This window comes from Manacus candei, unplaced genomic scaffold, assembly GCF_025592945.1.
Source record: "Manacus candei isolate 608988 ecotype Guabito, Panama unplaced genomic scaffold, ASM2559294v1 h1tg000076l, whole genome shotgun sequence".
NCBI lineage: Eukaryota > Metazoa > Chordata > Aves > Passeriformes > Pipridae > Manacus > Manacus candei.
The window spans coordinates 8,293,772-8,309,932 of record NW_026138124.1 but is presented as its reverse complement, the minus strand read 5'-3'; the positions used below and the strand labels follow the sequence as shown (position 1 = coordinate 8,309,932).

Genomic DNA, 16,161 nt, shown 5'->3' with positions numbered 1-16,161 from the left:
AAGCCAAGCCATCATGCCCTGTTCTGTGGCAGTGCTGGCACTGAAACAGGTAACAGGAATTAAAGTGCACATAAAACACTGCTCAGAGACTGAGTGCAGTGACAGCAGAGTTGTGCAGTGCTGCATTGCAATGAATTCACCTTCTAAAGTCAGCCAATAAAAGCATCATTGGGAAATTATGGAATGTTGAATCCGAGCCTGAAAGCTGAATGTGTTTAATAAAATGTGTATTCACAGGAACCACTGATCTAAAGGTGAGGCCCTGCTCTTGAATACACCAGACAGATCAGTATTTACTTCTTTGCCAACACATGTCATTCCTGACTTGGAAACACAAGAAACTGGTCCTGGCTTGATACCCCTACCAGAGCTTACCTTGAGGAGAAAACTTCATCCCCTTCCATCACCTTCCTCAAGGAAACAGGTAGAAAGTGTGGCCTGAGGCCTCTGTCCTTTCCTCCCTGGGATTACCAAGTGGTAACTCCTTCCAGCCATAGGGAAACACAGGTGCTGCTCAGACCTGACTCCCAGAGGAAAAGGTTTCCTGAGCAGCCCCCTCAGCCTGGCACCTGAGCTCACCCTCATCACCTCTGCTGATGGCAGAGGCTGAAGTGTCTCAGCTGTGCTGCACAAACCTACTGGAGCCAGTTTAGCCAAACTGGGAGGGAGAGGGTCAAAGGAATCTGCTTGTGGCAGGGCAGCATCATTCCAGCTCGCTCACTCTGTTATAATAAAGGACAGGAAATGTCTCTTTTGAGCTGCAATTCAATTACCTCCAAATAAAGCTGCCCCAACAGGCTCCTGAGCCCAGAAAAGCTCTCCTATCCAATGTTCTCATGTCAGCACCCTGCACTTAATAATGAAGAACTACTGATGCCCTTTTCCTGCTAAGCTTTCCTGAGCAGCAGAGCTCCCTTTCTCCTGCTGCCACCAGGCCATGGCATTCCCTCAGCTCCAACATGAACCCAGCAGCTTCTGAGCACACTGATGGAATTATAACCCAAGGTTTGGGAGTCTTCCTGGCATATGGGAAAGACATAAGCAGCTGGTGTCATCCCTGATTAAAGCAGCATCACAAAACACATCCTGCCCTCCCATGGGAAGAACGAAACGGTGAAGAAACACCAGGCTGAACACGTGATGGGGCCCACGGTGGTGAAACCACGAAGCTGTGGCTCTGCAAACCCTCTGCCACCTTTGCATAAAGGTCATGAACCATCCTGACAGCTCAGAGGCCTCTGGAACATCTGCAGCAGCTTCTCTGCCCCTGACACCTGGACCCCAAACAGCTGCCAACACCTTAAACCTGGCTGGGGTCGGACGTTCAACGACTCTGAAAGGGGCATCTGCACATCTTCTGTCATTCAGGGACGTGCCATAACTGTGCCACTCCAGAGTGCACAAAAGTCAGGGCCATGCAGAGAGGCCACAAATGTTGACAAGGCTTTTGCACAGGGGATGTGATTCAAAATGCAGATTGCAAATAAATTTAGAAGCCGACACAGCAAGGCTCCCATGGAAACAGCACAAAAACCCAGCTGTGGTTTGGATGACTTGAGCCTTGGCAGTCTTGGCTAATCCCTTAAGTGCCATCCAATTACTGCAAATGTGTTTGGCAGCTGCTGCAGTGATTGCAAAGAATTAAATGGTCGGATGGCACTCACCGGAAATTACAAGTCACAGAACTCTGTAATGCATTTAAGAAAAAACATCTAAAAAGGAAAATAGCATTACCCACTGCAAGAGCTGACCTCCTTGAGAGCCTTCAGGGACAACAAAAGGGATCCAAGTAATCAGGGAAACTTAATTCAGAGAAGAAATTATGGGAAAAAAAGAAAAAAAAGGAGAGAAAGATTGTTTGTTAGTTTTGCATCAGACAATATTGGTTAAACCAAAGGAGACAGGAACTTTTTTGTCTTCTGAAGGTCTGAATGAGTAATCTTTGTTTAATCTACTGCTGTCTATAAACACATTAGATCTGTGGGGTTTATGGTCAAGCAAACACAACAGAAATAAAACAACCACACAAATAGGGACAGAGATAGGAACACTACCAACTGTCCATCTTTGTCCTTCTTTAGAATCAGCAAACACTTGAGAGGGCCTGAGATCATTTTGCTGCTCAGGAAAAACACCTGGTCCTGGCTAAAGCCAACCACAGGGTCTGGCCAGGCATCTTCTTTCCCCAAACTCTCTACATTGCTGATTAACCTGCAGCTGATAAACCACCAGTGCCGATCTTTCAGATTAAAAAACATGTCTTCACCAGGGAAAGAGAGGGAATATTGATGTTGAAATCCCTGAGAGGACAGGAGGCCTCAGTGTTGGCTGCATCAGTACAGAGTTCAATAAAGTACCCTAAAAGCTTTTCTGATCTGCACTAGCAAATATCCTCCCTCTGCTTCTGTCCTACAGTCAAAACCTGATTTCACTAAACTCAGTGGCAGAACAAAAGGTCCAGAATTTAACTCTGGGACTTGATTAGTTCTCTAGACTCAGCAAAACCACCAGGATGTCCCACTTGTTCCTGCCCCAACAGAAGGGCCCAGCTGCCTGTGTGATCCTCACATTTCCTCTTTCAGACCCAAATCGAGTCCTCTGCTCAAGGTGATTTTTCCAGGGACCAGTAGAACAGTTCAGCTTTTTAAGAACTATGGAAAAAGAAATAAAAGGAACGAAACCTCAGCTGCTTTTCAGCAAAGCCTCACTCAGACTGCAAGAACCACACGGTCCTGTGCTGCCACCAAGCTGTGTCCCGTGTCCATAGCCTGAGTTATGGCTGTGACAACACATATACATACATACATATACATACACATTCTATAAAAATGTAATACAGAATTACATTCTATGCACATGTATAGAACACATGTATACATATATATACACCTGTGTGCACATGTATAAATACATGTATAGATATAGATCTATACATGAATGCACATGTGTAGAATACAGGTATAAACATATATACATATACATGTACATGCATGCACATGTATACAATGTATGTATACATATATACACACACATATATACATGTATGCACATGTATAGAATACATATATACACATATATGTATGCACATGTATAGGATACATGTGTACATATATATATGTATGGACATGTATAGAACACATGCATACATATATATATGTATATACACATATGCACATGTATAAATACATGTCTACATATACACACACGTATGAGCACGTACAGAACACACACGTAAAGCCAGTCCTGCCGTGACGTGTCCCTGCGGGCCTGGATGGAGCAGCGCTGGTACCGCCCGTGCCGGGGGCTCTGACAGGCAGCGGAGCGGGTCTGTGACACGGCAGCGGCCGGTGCCAGCACCGCCGGGACACTCTGGGAGACCAGGAGCAGGACCAGGAGCAGGACCAGGAGCAGGATCGGGATAGGAGGGCGTGGTCAATGGAGGGCGTGGTCAATGGGGGCGTATCCTCCGCTGGCCCCGCCCCGGTGCGGCGGCCCCCGCCGCGCTCTCGCGCGCTCTCGCGATAGCGGTTTGAACGGGCGGCGGGCGCGCTCCCGCCGGCCCGGGGATCCTCCTCTCCGTCCTTCCTTCCTTCCATCCCTCCCTCCTTCCCTCCCTCCCCGCGATGCTGCTGCGGCCGCGCCTCCTCCGCACCTACTCCCGCCGCGCCGGGTACCTGCGCCCGCTGCAGCCGCCCGACCGCTGGATCTCGCCGCCGCAGGACCGCAAGCGCTTCTTCAGCTCCACCTCGGCCGGTTCCAGCGCCTTATCCGCACGCTCGGAGGACGACCCGGACTTCTTGCCGCCCAGCGACTGCCGGCCGCGGGCCGGGGGTAAGCGCCGGGCCTGGTCCCGGCGGCTGCGGAACCGCAGGCGGGAGACGCGGGGGAAGGAGAACCGGGAGCCGGAGCCGTCCCTCTCCTCGTCCCCCCCGTCCCTCTCCTCGCCCTCCCCGTCCCCGCCGCGCCGTGCCCGGCGCCGCCGGCAGGGCCCGCCGTGCCCCGCGGCCGCCCCGCTGCTGTGCAGCACCCCGCAATGGCCGCCCCCGGCCCGGCCCCGCCGCCCCGCCCCGCCCGCCGCCGGCAGCCTCGTCTTGTTCAGCTCCGCCACCGACGGCGGCTCCGGGTCGTGCTCGGGGCTCGGGGACAGCCCCCCGCCCCGCCGCCCCCGCCGCCGCGCCCCGCAGGTCCGGCTCGCCCCGCTCCTGCTCAGCACCACCATAGAGAGCGGGTCGGGGCTGGAGCATCACCCGCCGCCCGCCGGGCAGCGCTCGGACCTGCGGGGCGCGGACAGCGCCGTGGAGGAGGAGAAGGAGCAGGAGTGGATCTCACTGGAGAGCGCTGAGCCCGACCCGGGGCTGCAGGAGCCCCGCCGTGTGCTGAGGTCGTCGGTGCGGGGGGAGCCCTGCCGGGCACAAGCTGCCTCGACCTCACAGAAATCCCCAAGCGCTTTTCCGCCCGCTCAGGGTGACACACAGCGCGCCGCGCCCTGCCACGGTGCCGCTTCTGATGGGCCGCGTGAGCATCTCACCAGAGACTCAGCAAAAGGGAGCTCGGGTTGTCACACAGGCCCAGCCAACGAGTACCAGCTTGTGCCAGTGGTGGTCTTGGACCGTCAGGAGGTGCCAAGGAGGATGGCGAGCATGAAGCTCAACAAGAAGGCCGATGTTCAACCCACCTGCCAGCAGCCAGAATCTCCCGTGGGCCGCCCAGGAATCTTGGAGAGTAAATATAAAAGGACCAAGCCTTTCCAAGGCTCTGGAGAGGGCAGCACCTGCAAGAAAGCCTGTATCAGTGGCTTCAGCGCCAGCCGCTGGGGGAGGCACACGAGGCTCCGCCCAAAAAGGCTCAAAAACAAGAGGCAGCAGCAGCCTAACAACTCCTTCCTCAGACCACAGGGGAGGCAAAAACGAGCGCAGAAGGGTGTTCTGGAGGTGTCTGTAGATGTAAGAGATAATGACTGTTCACTCCTCAATAGCTCGTATTCCTGGGCCAGAGTTCGAGCGTCCCTGTCCTTCCATAAGAAGAAGAGAGTGGCCACTGAGGACAGTTTCTGCAGCAGCATCCTCTGTACCCCGGCAGGGAAATCCCAGCTGTCAGGGTACCAAGCCAGCCTGTCGGCTGGGAGGGCTCAGGGCTGCTCCTGGTCCGCCTCCTCCATTATCCTGCTGGCTCCCAGGGATTCCTCTGTCCTGGAGCTGATGCTTACAGACGCAGAGAAGGTGTTTGGGGAATGCCACCAGGAAGGGCCCGTTGCTTTTGAGGAATGCATTCCTTTAGATAAGATGAAAGATTGCAAGAAAATTGGAGAGGGGGTGTTTGGAGAGGTGTTCCAGATCAACAGTGAGAGAGGGCCCGTGGCCCTAAAAATAATTCCCATTGAAGGGACTGAGAAAGTAAATGGTGAAGCTCAAAAGAGCTTTGGGGAGATTCTGCCTGAGGTAATAATTTCAAAAGAACTCAGTCTTCTGTCTGAGGAATCTGTGAATAGGACTGTTGGGTTCATCAGCCTGTACTCTGTGCACTGTGTCCAAGGGGCCTATCCCAAGTATCTCCTGGAAGCCTGGGACAAATACCACAAAGAAACGGGATCAGAAAACGACCGGCCAGACCTTTTTGGGGACGAGCAGCTCTTCATGGTTCTGGAGTTTGAATTTGGAGGCAGTGACTTGGAGCACAAGAGGTGCAGTTTCTCCTCAGTGGAATCAGCAAAAAGCATTTTGCACCAGGTCACTGCCTCCCTGGCCGTGGCAGAGCAGGAGCTGCACTTCGAGCACAGGGACCTGCACTGGGGGAACGTGCTGGTCAAAAAAACAGATGCAAAGGAACTTCATTATGTGCTGAATGGGGCAACACACACCATCCCCACAGCAGGGATTCATGTCAACATCATCGACTACACCCTGTCCCGGCTGGAGAAGGATGGGCTGACCGTGTTCTGTGACCTCTCCACGGATGAGGAGCTGTTCCAAGGCACAGGGGACTACCAGTTTGACATCTACAGGCAGATGAAAGCGGAGAATTCCAACGTCTGGACTGACTATCACCCTCACAGCAACGTCCTCTGGCTGCACTACCTGGCAGATAAACTTTTGAATGGCATGAGGTACAAGAGAAAGGCAACAACTCCTGCCCTGAGGAAAACAAAGATGCAGCTCACCAAGTTCCACAAGGAGGTGCTGACCTTTGAGTCTGCCCACGATGTTTTACTCAACAGCAGCCTTTTCCAGTGACCAAGGACTAAGTCACTGATTCTGCCTTTCTCCTCTGCTTTTTTTTGGATACATGATCTTTTTACATGTTGGCACAATGAAGTATTATGATTCCCAGTGTGAATAATACACTATAAAAAATGCCTAAAAAAATCCCCCCAAAAAAGTCTTCTGCTCTAAGATGTTTCCATATCTACTGTTTTTGAAGGGTGGTGGAGGGGAGACAACCCTTCCTGTTGACTTGTGTCAGCTTTTGTCAAGTGGACTTTTGAGAAAGGTTTGAATAAATAAATTAAGGCTCAATAAATGCTTTGAATTTCACATAATTTTTTTTTACCTTTTTAGTCTTAGATTATTAAAGGTTGTTTTCTTACTATATTGGCTTTTTACATTTTCTTTTTTAAAGGAAAAACCCTTCAGAGTTCTGGACAGTGAGGACAAGGGTGAACATTGTTGCTTCACTGGAGACAGAAAGGGGAAAACCCACCCTTTTATTTAGTTTTAAAACAGAACTTTTGTTCAGTTTGGTGAAATTTCTACCTGGAATGATGGTACAAAATGTTAATATGTAAAAGTTTCTGTAAAGTGGAATAATCTGGAATAATATGTTAATATGGGGAGGGGGTTCCCTCTCTTAAGGACCAAGGAAGATGTATCTGATTTTGAAAAAAAATAAGACAAAATACGTGTGTTCTTGATGTGGTTTTGATGGTTGTAATTTTGTGACCTTGTATGCTGATAGGAACCCAAATCTGTAACTTGGTAGTAGCACTTGAAGCAATTTCTCCATTTATCACAGAAGAAAATGCACAAGGTAGAAGAAAATGCAGAAGGTAATAGTTGTTCTTTAGTCCTGACTGCAGGTGCACCAGGTGCCCTAAATTGGAAGCTATCCTTACATTAAATCCCAGCTCTTTGTTTTCAGAAGTCCTTTGCCAGTATTCACATTCATTAAAGAAACTGGTCTAAAGAGAACAACTGACCAAGTGAAAAGTGAATTAGATTGTTAACCAGTGACAAAGATGCACTAAGAAATTAAGAGGCAGCATCATCAAATTCATTATAACTGGAGTGCTCTCTGTGCAGCCTGTCTATGTAAATGTGGATATGTGCACTTTACCAATTAAAAGCATCTCTGACCCTTTCTTGAAGTCTTTGTACAAGCTCAGCAGTTGGAGACCCTGAGTACCCTCACCTGTGATGGTTTTACTGTTCTGCCTTCCAGACTCTCCTTGTGCTGTCCAGTACCACAAAAAGCTACTCAACAACCTGCAGTGCTTGAAATTATTAAGATGGAAATTGTCCTGGGATCTTACCAGGCATCCTCTCAATCTTGTTTTCATCTCTAATTAACTAAAGTAATGCAATATATTTGAGTATTCTGTAAACCTACTTGGTAAGGACTGCAGTGAATGCTTATCTGATATAAAGGATGTTCTTCAGTCACAATGGTGCTATTTGCATTTATGCTTTAAAAAAAAAAGAAAAAAAGGATAAACCATGTTATTCTTTGCCTACCTTGGTCCTTTGTTTCCGTGGTTTGAGAGCTGCTGATTTGGGCTGTGCAGGAAGGATGGGACAGTGGCAGGAACCAAGAAAGGAGAGGTGCCAGCCCAGGGGTGACATGGGGCAGTGGTGTTGGAGCAGCCCGTTGTTACTACAGGTTTTGAAAGCTGCCATTGCCTTGGAATGTTTCCCTGCAAACCAATTTGCTCATTTGTGAACACATAGGGATTTTCATTATTCAAAATTTAAAGCTTCTACCCCTGACAGAACTGGACATTAAATTAATGTAGAAACCTTTGCCTTAAACTGTGCTTCCAAGGCAGTGCAGCTGCCAGAGATGAGCCCTCATTTTCTTTTTAAAGATGCTCTCTGATTAAAATAAATACAGAAAAAAAGTCTTGTGTACTAGCCAGTGCCCATAAATTTTAATGGGAGTCAGTTCCCCATAAATTCCAAGAAAGGAATCAGAATGGTAACTTCCCCCTAATCAAGATAAATGCCCTGAACAAATATTTTCATCCCAATCACTTGGAGTAAAAGCTTTACTTGGAACAGAGCAGGATTATATATTTTAATGCTCTGTTCTCCCTGCTAAGGAAGGAGGATGCCAGAACTCAGTTTGCCACTTCAGAAAACACGAGTTTTGTTTTTTTTTTAATTTGTGCTACACCTAAATTAGGCCCTTCAGATGTGCTCCATCTTTTACTGAAACAAGGAAATATGAGCAAAGTTAAAATTATCCTAAGGGAAGATTTTTCACATGGATCCAAAGGCTTTGGAAGGCTGAAAAGAACAAGCCTGGTTTCATGTAACCAGTGACTGATAAGTCAAATGGTCTCCAGGTAGGAATTCTGGTGTTTCCAGTTCACAGTGGATTTTGTGGTGAAGACAACACCACTCAGTGATACTCATGGTGATTGCAGACCTATTTTGGATCATGCTTTTGTTTAATTGCCAAATCTCTGAAAATTTTGCCTATTTTGAGGGAAAAGACAGGCAAAATATCAGTCACCCTATAAATACTCTGTAACTCACCAGGGTACTGATAAAACATAGTGACAAGTGTATTTTCTGCCCATCATTCCCTTCTGGAAAAATCAGACATTTAGTGCAGGAATATAAAAATTATCTCTTGCCTTGAGGGAATGCCCCCCCAGCCATGAGCTGAGTTAGAAGGAAGAGCAGCTCTGGCCTGGTTGCAGAGAGAAAGGATGAAGAGCAGCTACTCAGAGTATCATTTAGAGGCAGGAAAAAGGGGAGTTAATGATTTCTACTCACAGTTGTCTCCTTGAGCACAGGCTGCCCAGTTCTGCAGTCACAGGCTGCAGCAGATAGTGGTGTTGGTTGGCCACAGTGACCAGCAGGAGAGGATGGCTGCCAAAGGATCAGGAATGCTCTTAATGCTGGATAAAAACATTGGGAAATTCAACTCAGCCTGGGTCTGCTCCCATAAAACGAATTAGGCACAAATAGCCCAATAAAAGCTTGAGAGCCTTAAATCAGATAAATCCAGTATTTAGGCTCTAGTCCTAACAACTGAAACGCTCCCTCCCTCCCCTGGAGCTCATTGCAAGGTTTGTTTGGGTCATAAATTGCTTCAGTGTCTGTGCTGGGTTTCCTTTCAGCAGTTTGCTGTGAGCTGTGGGGCTGTTCTACAACCCCACCTTGGCTGTCACTTTCCCAAAATAAGTTTTTGGGGTGGTTCAGGACAGGAGTTGTCACATATGAGTCACCTCCATTAGTGAAACATTCATGGGCACTCTTCAGTGTGGCCCAGCAGTGACTCCTATCTAGAATTAGACACAGAAAGGGTCTTTATCTAATGAGAGGCCTGAAGCATCCTGGTTCTGGGAATTACTCCCTCCAATTGCTTTCACAGGCAGGACAATGCAATAGTCCAATTAATTATTCAATATCCAGGGTGTGTAGGAAAATGCCTCTTAATATCAAAGGCAGACACTTCCATGCTTTATGTAACATTTTATCCCTCCTGTTTTACAACAAGGCTGACTTTAGGCTCTGTTCCACTTGATCAGCTCTTCAGTCAATCTCCAGGGTATATTTTTACAATGAAGTGATGCCTTCTGGTTTATGTAAGGCCAGGGGAACTGAGCAGCTCTTTGCTGTAGTGCTGTGCATCAGCCTGAACCAAAATCATATGTTCATAATTAAATGCCAGAGCTGGGATTTTTAGGGTGATCACAGTTGTTCAAAGCTTGGTCTGTGCTCTGAGATTCCCAGCCATGAGAACACCCAGCCATGCCCACAGAGGCACAGAGAGCACTGTGTGAATGTGGTATTATGGAAAGGATGAACTGAATGGAAAGTCATGTCAGCAAGAGGGCAACGCTGAGAATTCGAAGAAAACATCTTTTGCACAAAGATGACATTTTATATGAACTCTAAATGCAAAATCTGGATAACAAAACTACCATGACTCACCAAATCTGCCTTGTCAAAGTCAAACGAGCAGCACAGATGGTCCTGTTGCTGCAGTCCATGCCAGGGAACTGAAAGCAAACACAGATCAGGTCACACCAAACAGTCCTAATTTTTCTAAGGGAGCAGATTCAGAATATCTTTACATATACACACACATCCTCTGAAACCCAAAGTTCCCATGACCTCAGCTGAGGAGAAGCTGGAACTAAAAGACCCTCTAGTGATAAGTCAGTCCTAAATTGATGATGTTTTGTAGTTCAGCCCCCAGGATAAGGTTTATTACCAACAGCATGAGAAGTCTTCACTGGGGACAAGGTCTTGTCAAAGAAATGCCAGTTGTTTACCCCTGGACTGTTATAGGGCAATGATATTAATTTCTTTTCCAGAGATGATATTTTTTTTCTTGAATAAATATGCTGTGCCAGATTAGAGACACACTATATTTTCCTTTAGCAATAGTTTTATTCATCAATAAATATCTACTGTCTGTGGCTGATGTTTCTGGAGAAGTTCAGTGATAATTAATAATTAGATATGTGTGTAAGTACTAAGCAATGCTGGCCAACACTAAAGAATCTCATGAATTATTGTTAGGAAATAAATGTACCCTCAACATCATAATGCCTGAGAGCACTGACAATGGTCATTAGTGTTCATTACTGCTCAGGGCTAAACGTTGTCCTCACTCCTCTGTCCTAAGCTTTATGGACACCTAATTAAATATTGAATTGTGGGAAAGACTCCTATTTGTTACTAAAGCAGCCAAAAGCTGCCTCTTTACAGAGCTTTATGGAGTTTTCTCAGAAGCTGTGGTTGGGATTTCAGACTGAAAAAGAGCTGGATTAGCTTGCAGGAACCCTGTACTACACTGCAACAGAGGAGACAGGATGTCAGACTGAACCTTGAAGTTTATGACAGGTTTGTAATGTCCCAAATGTTGTTTTGGAACAAACAAACTAAAAAAATTATTTGAAAATTTAATTATTTTTTAAATTACTTCATTATAAAATTTATAAGGTTGTTACTACCAAATACACCATTCAAATAATAAATCTTAATCCAAGTTCCCGTGGAGAGCTCAATATCTGAAAAGTACTGCACAAAACACACAAATCTTGTACCTTCTTCACAGGTAACACCTGATCTCATGTTGTACAGGGGCACAGGAGAAATGTGGTCAAAAATAGAGCAATTTTTAGCAGATTTGAGGTTGAACCTTAGAGATGAGATTCTCCAAGCAAGACAGGACTATCTGTCTGGGGAAAACCTGGGCCTAAATCCACCTAGAATACAGTACTGCTAAGTAGGAAGGCAGCAGAGGGCAGATGACATGCAAAGGCTAACAAAACCACATTTTTTTTTTTATTTTTAATAGTAAAAACTGCATCCTGGAAAGAGAAAAAGCTCTTTGCTTGTGTTTTATTACCTGAAAATGCATTTTCTGATGGGTGGTGTCTGTCCAGCACAGGAACAGGAAACTCCATGTTATCATTTTTCTCATGTTTAATTCTCAGAAAAACCCTGGAAAAACAGTGGACCTCACATGGCTACAAGAAAGGAAGATCAAAAAGTTAAGAAAATATCCAGGCATTAAAATGCACAAGTCCTGACACGTCATCTCTGCTCCAGTTCCCATCTCCTGGCATATTTAGGGACCTTCTGGCTCGGATGTTTTCTTTGGGCCACTGTGTTTAACAGCCATCAGTGGACCACGAGCTCCTCAAATGTTTGTTTGGATCATTTTATACATTTGCCTCCCATGCCTTTTCCTGGGTAATGTGGTCAGTGATTCAGCTACACATTGTGAAAATCAGCCTCCTTGTGTGTGTTTTCTCCCTGCAGAGACAGCACATTCCAACCTGGTCACAGTTCCCAGTTTTTACCTCGTTGAGACACTGAAGTAAAGCTGAGATTGTACCAGAACGTAGTTTTGCTGTAACAAGGCTGTTATTTTGGAAAATCAGGATTCTCTCAGGGTTTAATCTCCTGCTGGTGAGACTGGACAGCTGGTCTCAAGCTAGTCTGAATTACTGATAAGGAACAGAATCAGCTATAAATTTTGGAACTCAAACATTAAAATGTTTTAAAGAAGCCTGGCAGCAAGAACAAGAATTGCTCAGTGTTTCCATGGTTTGTCACCTGGACCAGGCTGGCCTATTTACAGCAATCCCAGTTTCTGCTGGGAACGTTCAGAACACACAAAATCCCAAGAGCCTGGAGGCACAGACAGCCAAAATACACCAGTGAGGGCAGAGCTTCAGAATTAAACACCCTGTTTATGTTTCCATTAGATAAACACATTATCCATCAGTTCCAGTTCTCTCTTTATCTAGAATTTTGTTTTTCAAATACAAAATGCAAGAAGAAAAATCAAATGCATCTGCCCTGTCTCAGCCTTTGTGAACTGCACAGGTCACTCAGCTGCCTGACCACGTGTGTGATTGAAAATGAGGGACAGTATGTAAATAAATTATTTTGTGTCTAAATGACCCAAATTATCAGTGCTGAATTGCAGGCAGACCTGGACCTGTGTTAATGCCTTTATGTTCACTATCTCATACTTGCTCGAAGCTTTAGACATACAAAGGCAAAAGCCTTTGCAGCTTGAACTAAAGGGTTTATATTTTATATAATTTCTAGCACTGGGAAAGATTTTTTTACGTCCCTCTTATGCTGAATTAAAAATAGAATAATGTCACACTGCTTGGAACACAGATTCTATATTTGTCTTTGAAGCATTTCCCCAGCACACCAAAAAATAACATTTATTACCTACCAGAGCAGAGTCACGTTCTCCAGAGATCCTGCTGCCCTGTCTTGGAGACCATCATTGGGGGAATCAAAGCCACCAGCAATGGATTGTCCAAAATACTGGAGTCCTGAAGAAATTCCAGAGGTTTTTACTCTCTAAAACAGGGGGGGAAACATCAAAAAATAGAAGTCAGGATCTCTCCCCTGTCGTGGGGGAAATACACTTCTTTTTACCAGGCTGCTGTGGGGATGATTTTGTAACACCCCTGAGATGCAAAATACTGACACTTAACAGCCTGTAATGGAAAAGGCTGTTCTGGAGCAGCACCTGAAGCTCCTTTGCCTCACCAGACAGGTGAATAATTAGGAGTTAAGGAGGAGTGACACAAACCATCTGCAAATGTGTCACCCCAGTGAAATGTGCACGTCCTCCCTCCAGCCTCTTGCTACGAAAACAGCAGCTCTTCCCTCTCAGGGTGCCCTGCAGCCAGTTCCCAACAATGCACCTACCTGGGCAACAGAGCCCTTGATCTTGTCTTTATCATCTTTATTAAAGATGGAAGTGCTGCCAAAAGAGGAACGGTTTGAAAGCTGATCTTCAAGGGGAGCTCCAGCTGCAGTATCCTCATATCCATCCCCACTGGTGTCAACCCAAACCTTGCCAAGGGACAGGTCACCTGCACATTGAAGTGGCCTTTCAAGGTGAAAGAATGAGTCTGAAAAACACTGAAGACAGAAATCCTTTTACAGCAAATGTAGCATAACTCTTACATTGAAAAAAACCCCATAAAATACAGAACAAATCTTAGTGCACAGTCTTTTCTTAAATCAACAGCAGCTGAGGGGATCCCCAGCCTGTTCCACACAGAAACCATCCCGTGTGCTCCCCCTGTGACAGGAATAAACCACGAGAGGGTGCACGTTATTAGAATCCTGACATGCCCAGGCTGGGTTTTCTCCAACCATCCTGTGCGTGCCCTGAGCAACTTCCAGCAGTGCACCAAGGAGGGTTCCCTCCTGGTCTGCTGCTAAAGTTCACTTCTCATTCAAAATGACACAATTAACTTCTATCCTGGGTGTTGTGTAACAGATCCTGCAGCCAGGGCCACACAACACTTGTTTTCTCCACGTCCTGGGAAGCAAAGTTTCAGCAGCTCCCCAGCAACACGTGTGTTGCACAGAACACTGGGCAGGGCAAGGGCTGCACTAAAAACTTGTCTGTGTCCAGGCAAAAACCAGGATTTTACCACCCTGGGATAGGAGTACACCTTAAGTCCTGAATGGTTTTATTTCTTGTACCGAATAGTTTTATTTTTTTATTTCTCTTTCATTCCCCCGTGCCTCAGGCAGGAGCGCTGGCTGCAGCCCGCAGTCCTCTACCATACAGGGAGAGCACGTCCAGCGGGAGCACAAAGCAGGAATGTTTTATTTGTCACTGCTTAGGCACGGCTGGAAAATCCCCAACATGGAGTGTTTACGCTACCAGTGTTTTCACCTCTGTCTCCAGGCGATGGACGTAAACCCTCCCTTCTTCCCCCCATCAAACGGAGCTCCAGCAAGGAGAGGATCTGTCACCCCATCATGGCTCACATCAAGTGGGCAGAGCTCAGACCCTAAATAAGATCCAACCTGTGCTCCAGAAAAAGACAAGCAGCCTTTTCCCTGGAATTCTCTATATATAGCTCTGTAGGATGGGTGTCCTTTGCAGCAGAGTAAGGCAATTTTTAGAACAAAACACCACATATCTACTTATATGTGGATCATTTCCTATTATTTATTTTATTACAGCCATCCTCAGGGACAGATCCTGTAACCAGTTTAGCAGCAACGAAATCGTTATTCAACAGTTTGACAGTGGAAAAAGAACAACAAAGCTGACGACCTCCCTCCCCATGAACCATGAGAACAGAACATAAATACACCACACCCCAGTCAGGGAAATTTTTTTCCCAGTCTTTTTCCAAGTTTCGTGATTCCTTCAGGTACCTGCTGCAGAGGCAACACACTGCAGGCTGGAAGGGAGGAGCAGGTTGGCACAGGGCAGTGTTACCTGGCTTACAACTCCTGCAGCCTCTCCTGGACTGTGGAGTGGTTCCACCAGCTCCTGCAGGACCCTGGAGACACACCAGGTGCCTGCCCAGCACCAGAGCAGCAGCTGCAGCCCCCAGCTCACTGCAGGAGGCTTTTAGCAGAACTGGATCAGCGTTGTCCTTGCAGCCAAAGCTGCTGAGTGGTCACCAGGCCTCTCAGCAGCCACTGCTTCCCTCTCCTGACAAAGGACAGGGATCATTCCTGTCCTGGATGGACCAAGGTTTTACGCCAGAGGATTCCAAAAGAGCAAAATTATTTTATTTGCAACATGACTGAGTCCCTGACTTGTGTGTTGGGGATGTGAGCACCAGCAAAACCAAAGCTGTCAACTGGAAATGGATCTTCCTCCCAGTGAAATAGAGACGTGGCTCTCTTTACCCAGACAGTCTAAATTTTCCAAGAATTCTCAGAAAAGAGTGCAACAAATCACATGGACACTTTTCAGCTACCTCCAACTCTCATCCTCTAAGGACTCCCTGTGTTAGCATTTAACAACCATCCTCACAGTCCAGAAATGCTGTAACACTCCACATCTCACAAATCTGAACTGAAAAAATAAGATTATGTTAAAAGAGGAAGCAAAAAAACCACCCTTTGCACTCAGATTTAGTAACAGTTCTGTGCCAGCCACAGCCACATCTTTCTGAGCCTTTGCCTGCTCCTGCCAGGCTGAAGCAGATGTGAGGTTGCAAAGCAGAAGTTTTCTTTTAAAATGTCTTCCCCCCCCAACTTTATTTTTGTTTTAGTCCCAGAGCAACAAATAATGAAATTTTTTAAAGCCCAAAAGTGAGAGGCAGCCCCAGGAAGAGTCCAGCTGCAAAATGCACCAGCTGCAGCCCTTCAGACCCTGTGCAGCTTGTGGGACTTACAGAAAGCATCTGTTCTTTGTCGGGGCCCTTGGGCTGTCACATTTCCAAGGCTCCCTTTGCGAGCTCCAGAGGCAATGGAAAGTATGTTCAGTTGCAAGTGGGGTCATGAAGAGATGAAGAGAGAGGGAATCAACTGAGGCACGGATACACCTCCCCTTGCTGGCTCCAGCTTCAGAGCAGGCTTTGGAAAAACAGGGGGGGGAAAAATCCAACAGCAAAATAAAATGTGCAAAACATCTGAGGAACGGGAGAGTCTTGACTTCACCTCTGCCCCTGAGGAAAATGGCCCTGTG

At 46.6% G+C, this 16,161-nt stretch overlaps 1 protein-coding gene and 1 long non-coding RNA gene across 2 annotated transcripts; one reads left to right on the top strand and one right to left on the bottom strand.

Moving 5' to 3' along the window:
• Positions 1–3,507: 3,507 nt before the first annotated feature.
• HASPIN (histone H3 associated protein kinase) lies at positions 3,508–7,927 on the top strand. Its single transcript, XM_051809716.1, has 2 exons — positions 3,508–4,175; positions 4,335–7,927. Exons 1-2 carry the CDS (start codon positions 3,624–3,626, stop codon positions 6,228–6,230), a joined length of 2,448 nt encoding a protein of 815 aa, XP_051665676.1. The 5' UTR covers positions 3,508–3,623; the 3' UTR covers positions 6,231–7,927.
• On the bottom strand, positions 4,701–10,448 carry LOC127480962 (uncharacterized). Its single transcript, XR_007908065.1, has 3 exons — positions 10,158–10,448; positions 8,994–9,089; positions 4,701–4,771 (listed from the first exon to the last, which is right to left on the bottom strand). It is a non-coding gene; the product is annotated as an uncharacterized LOC127480962 (long non-coding RNA).
• Positions 10,449–16,161: the final 5,713 nt, after the last annotated feature.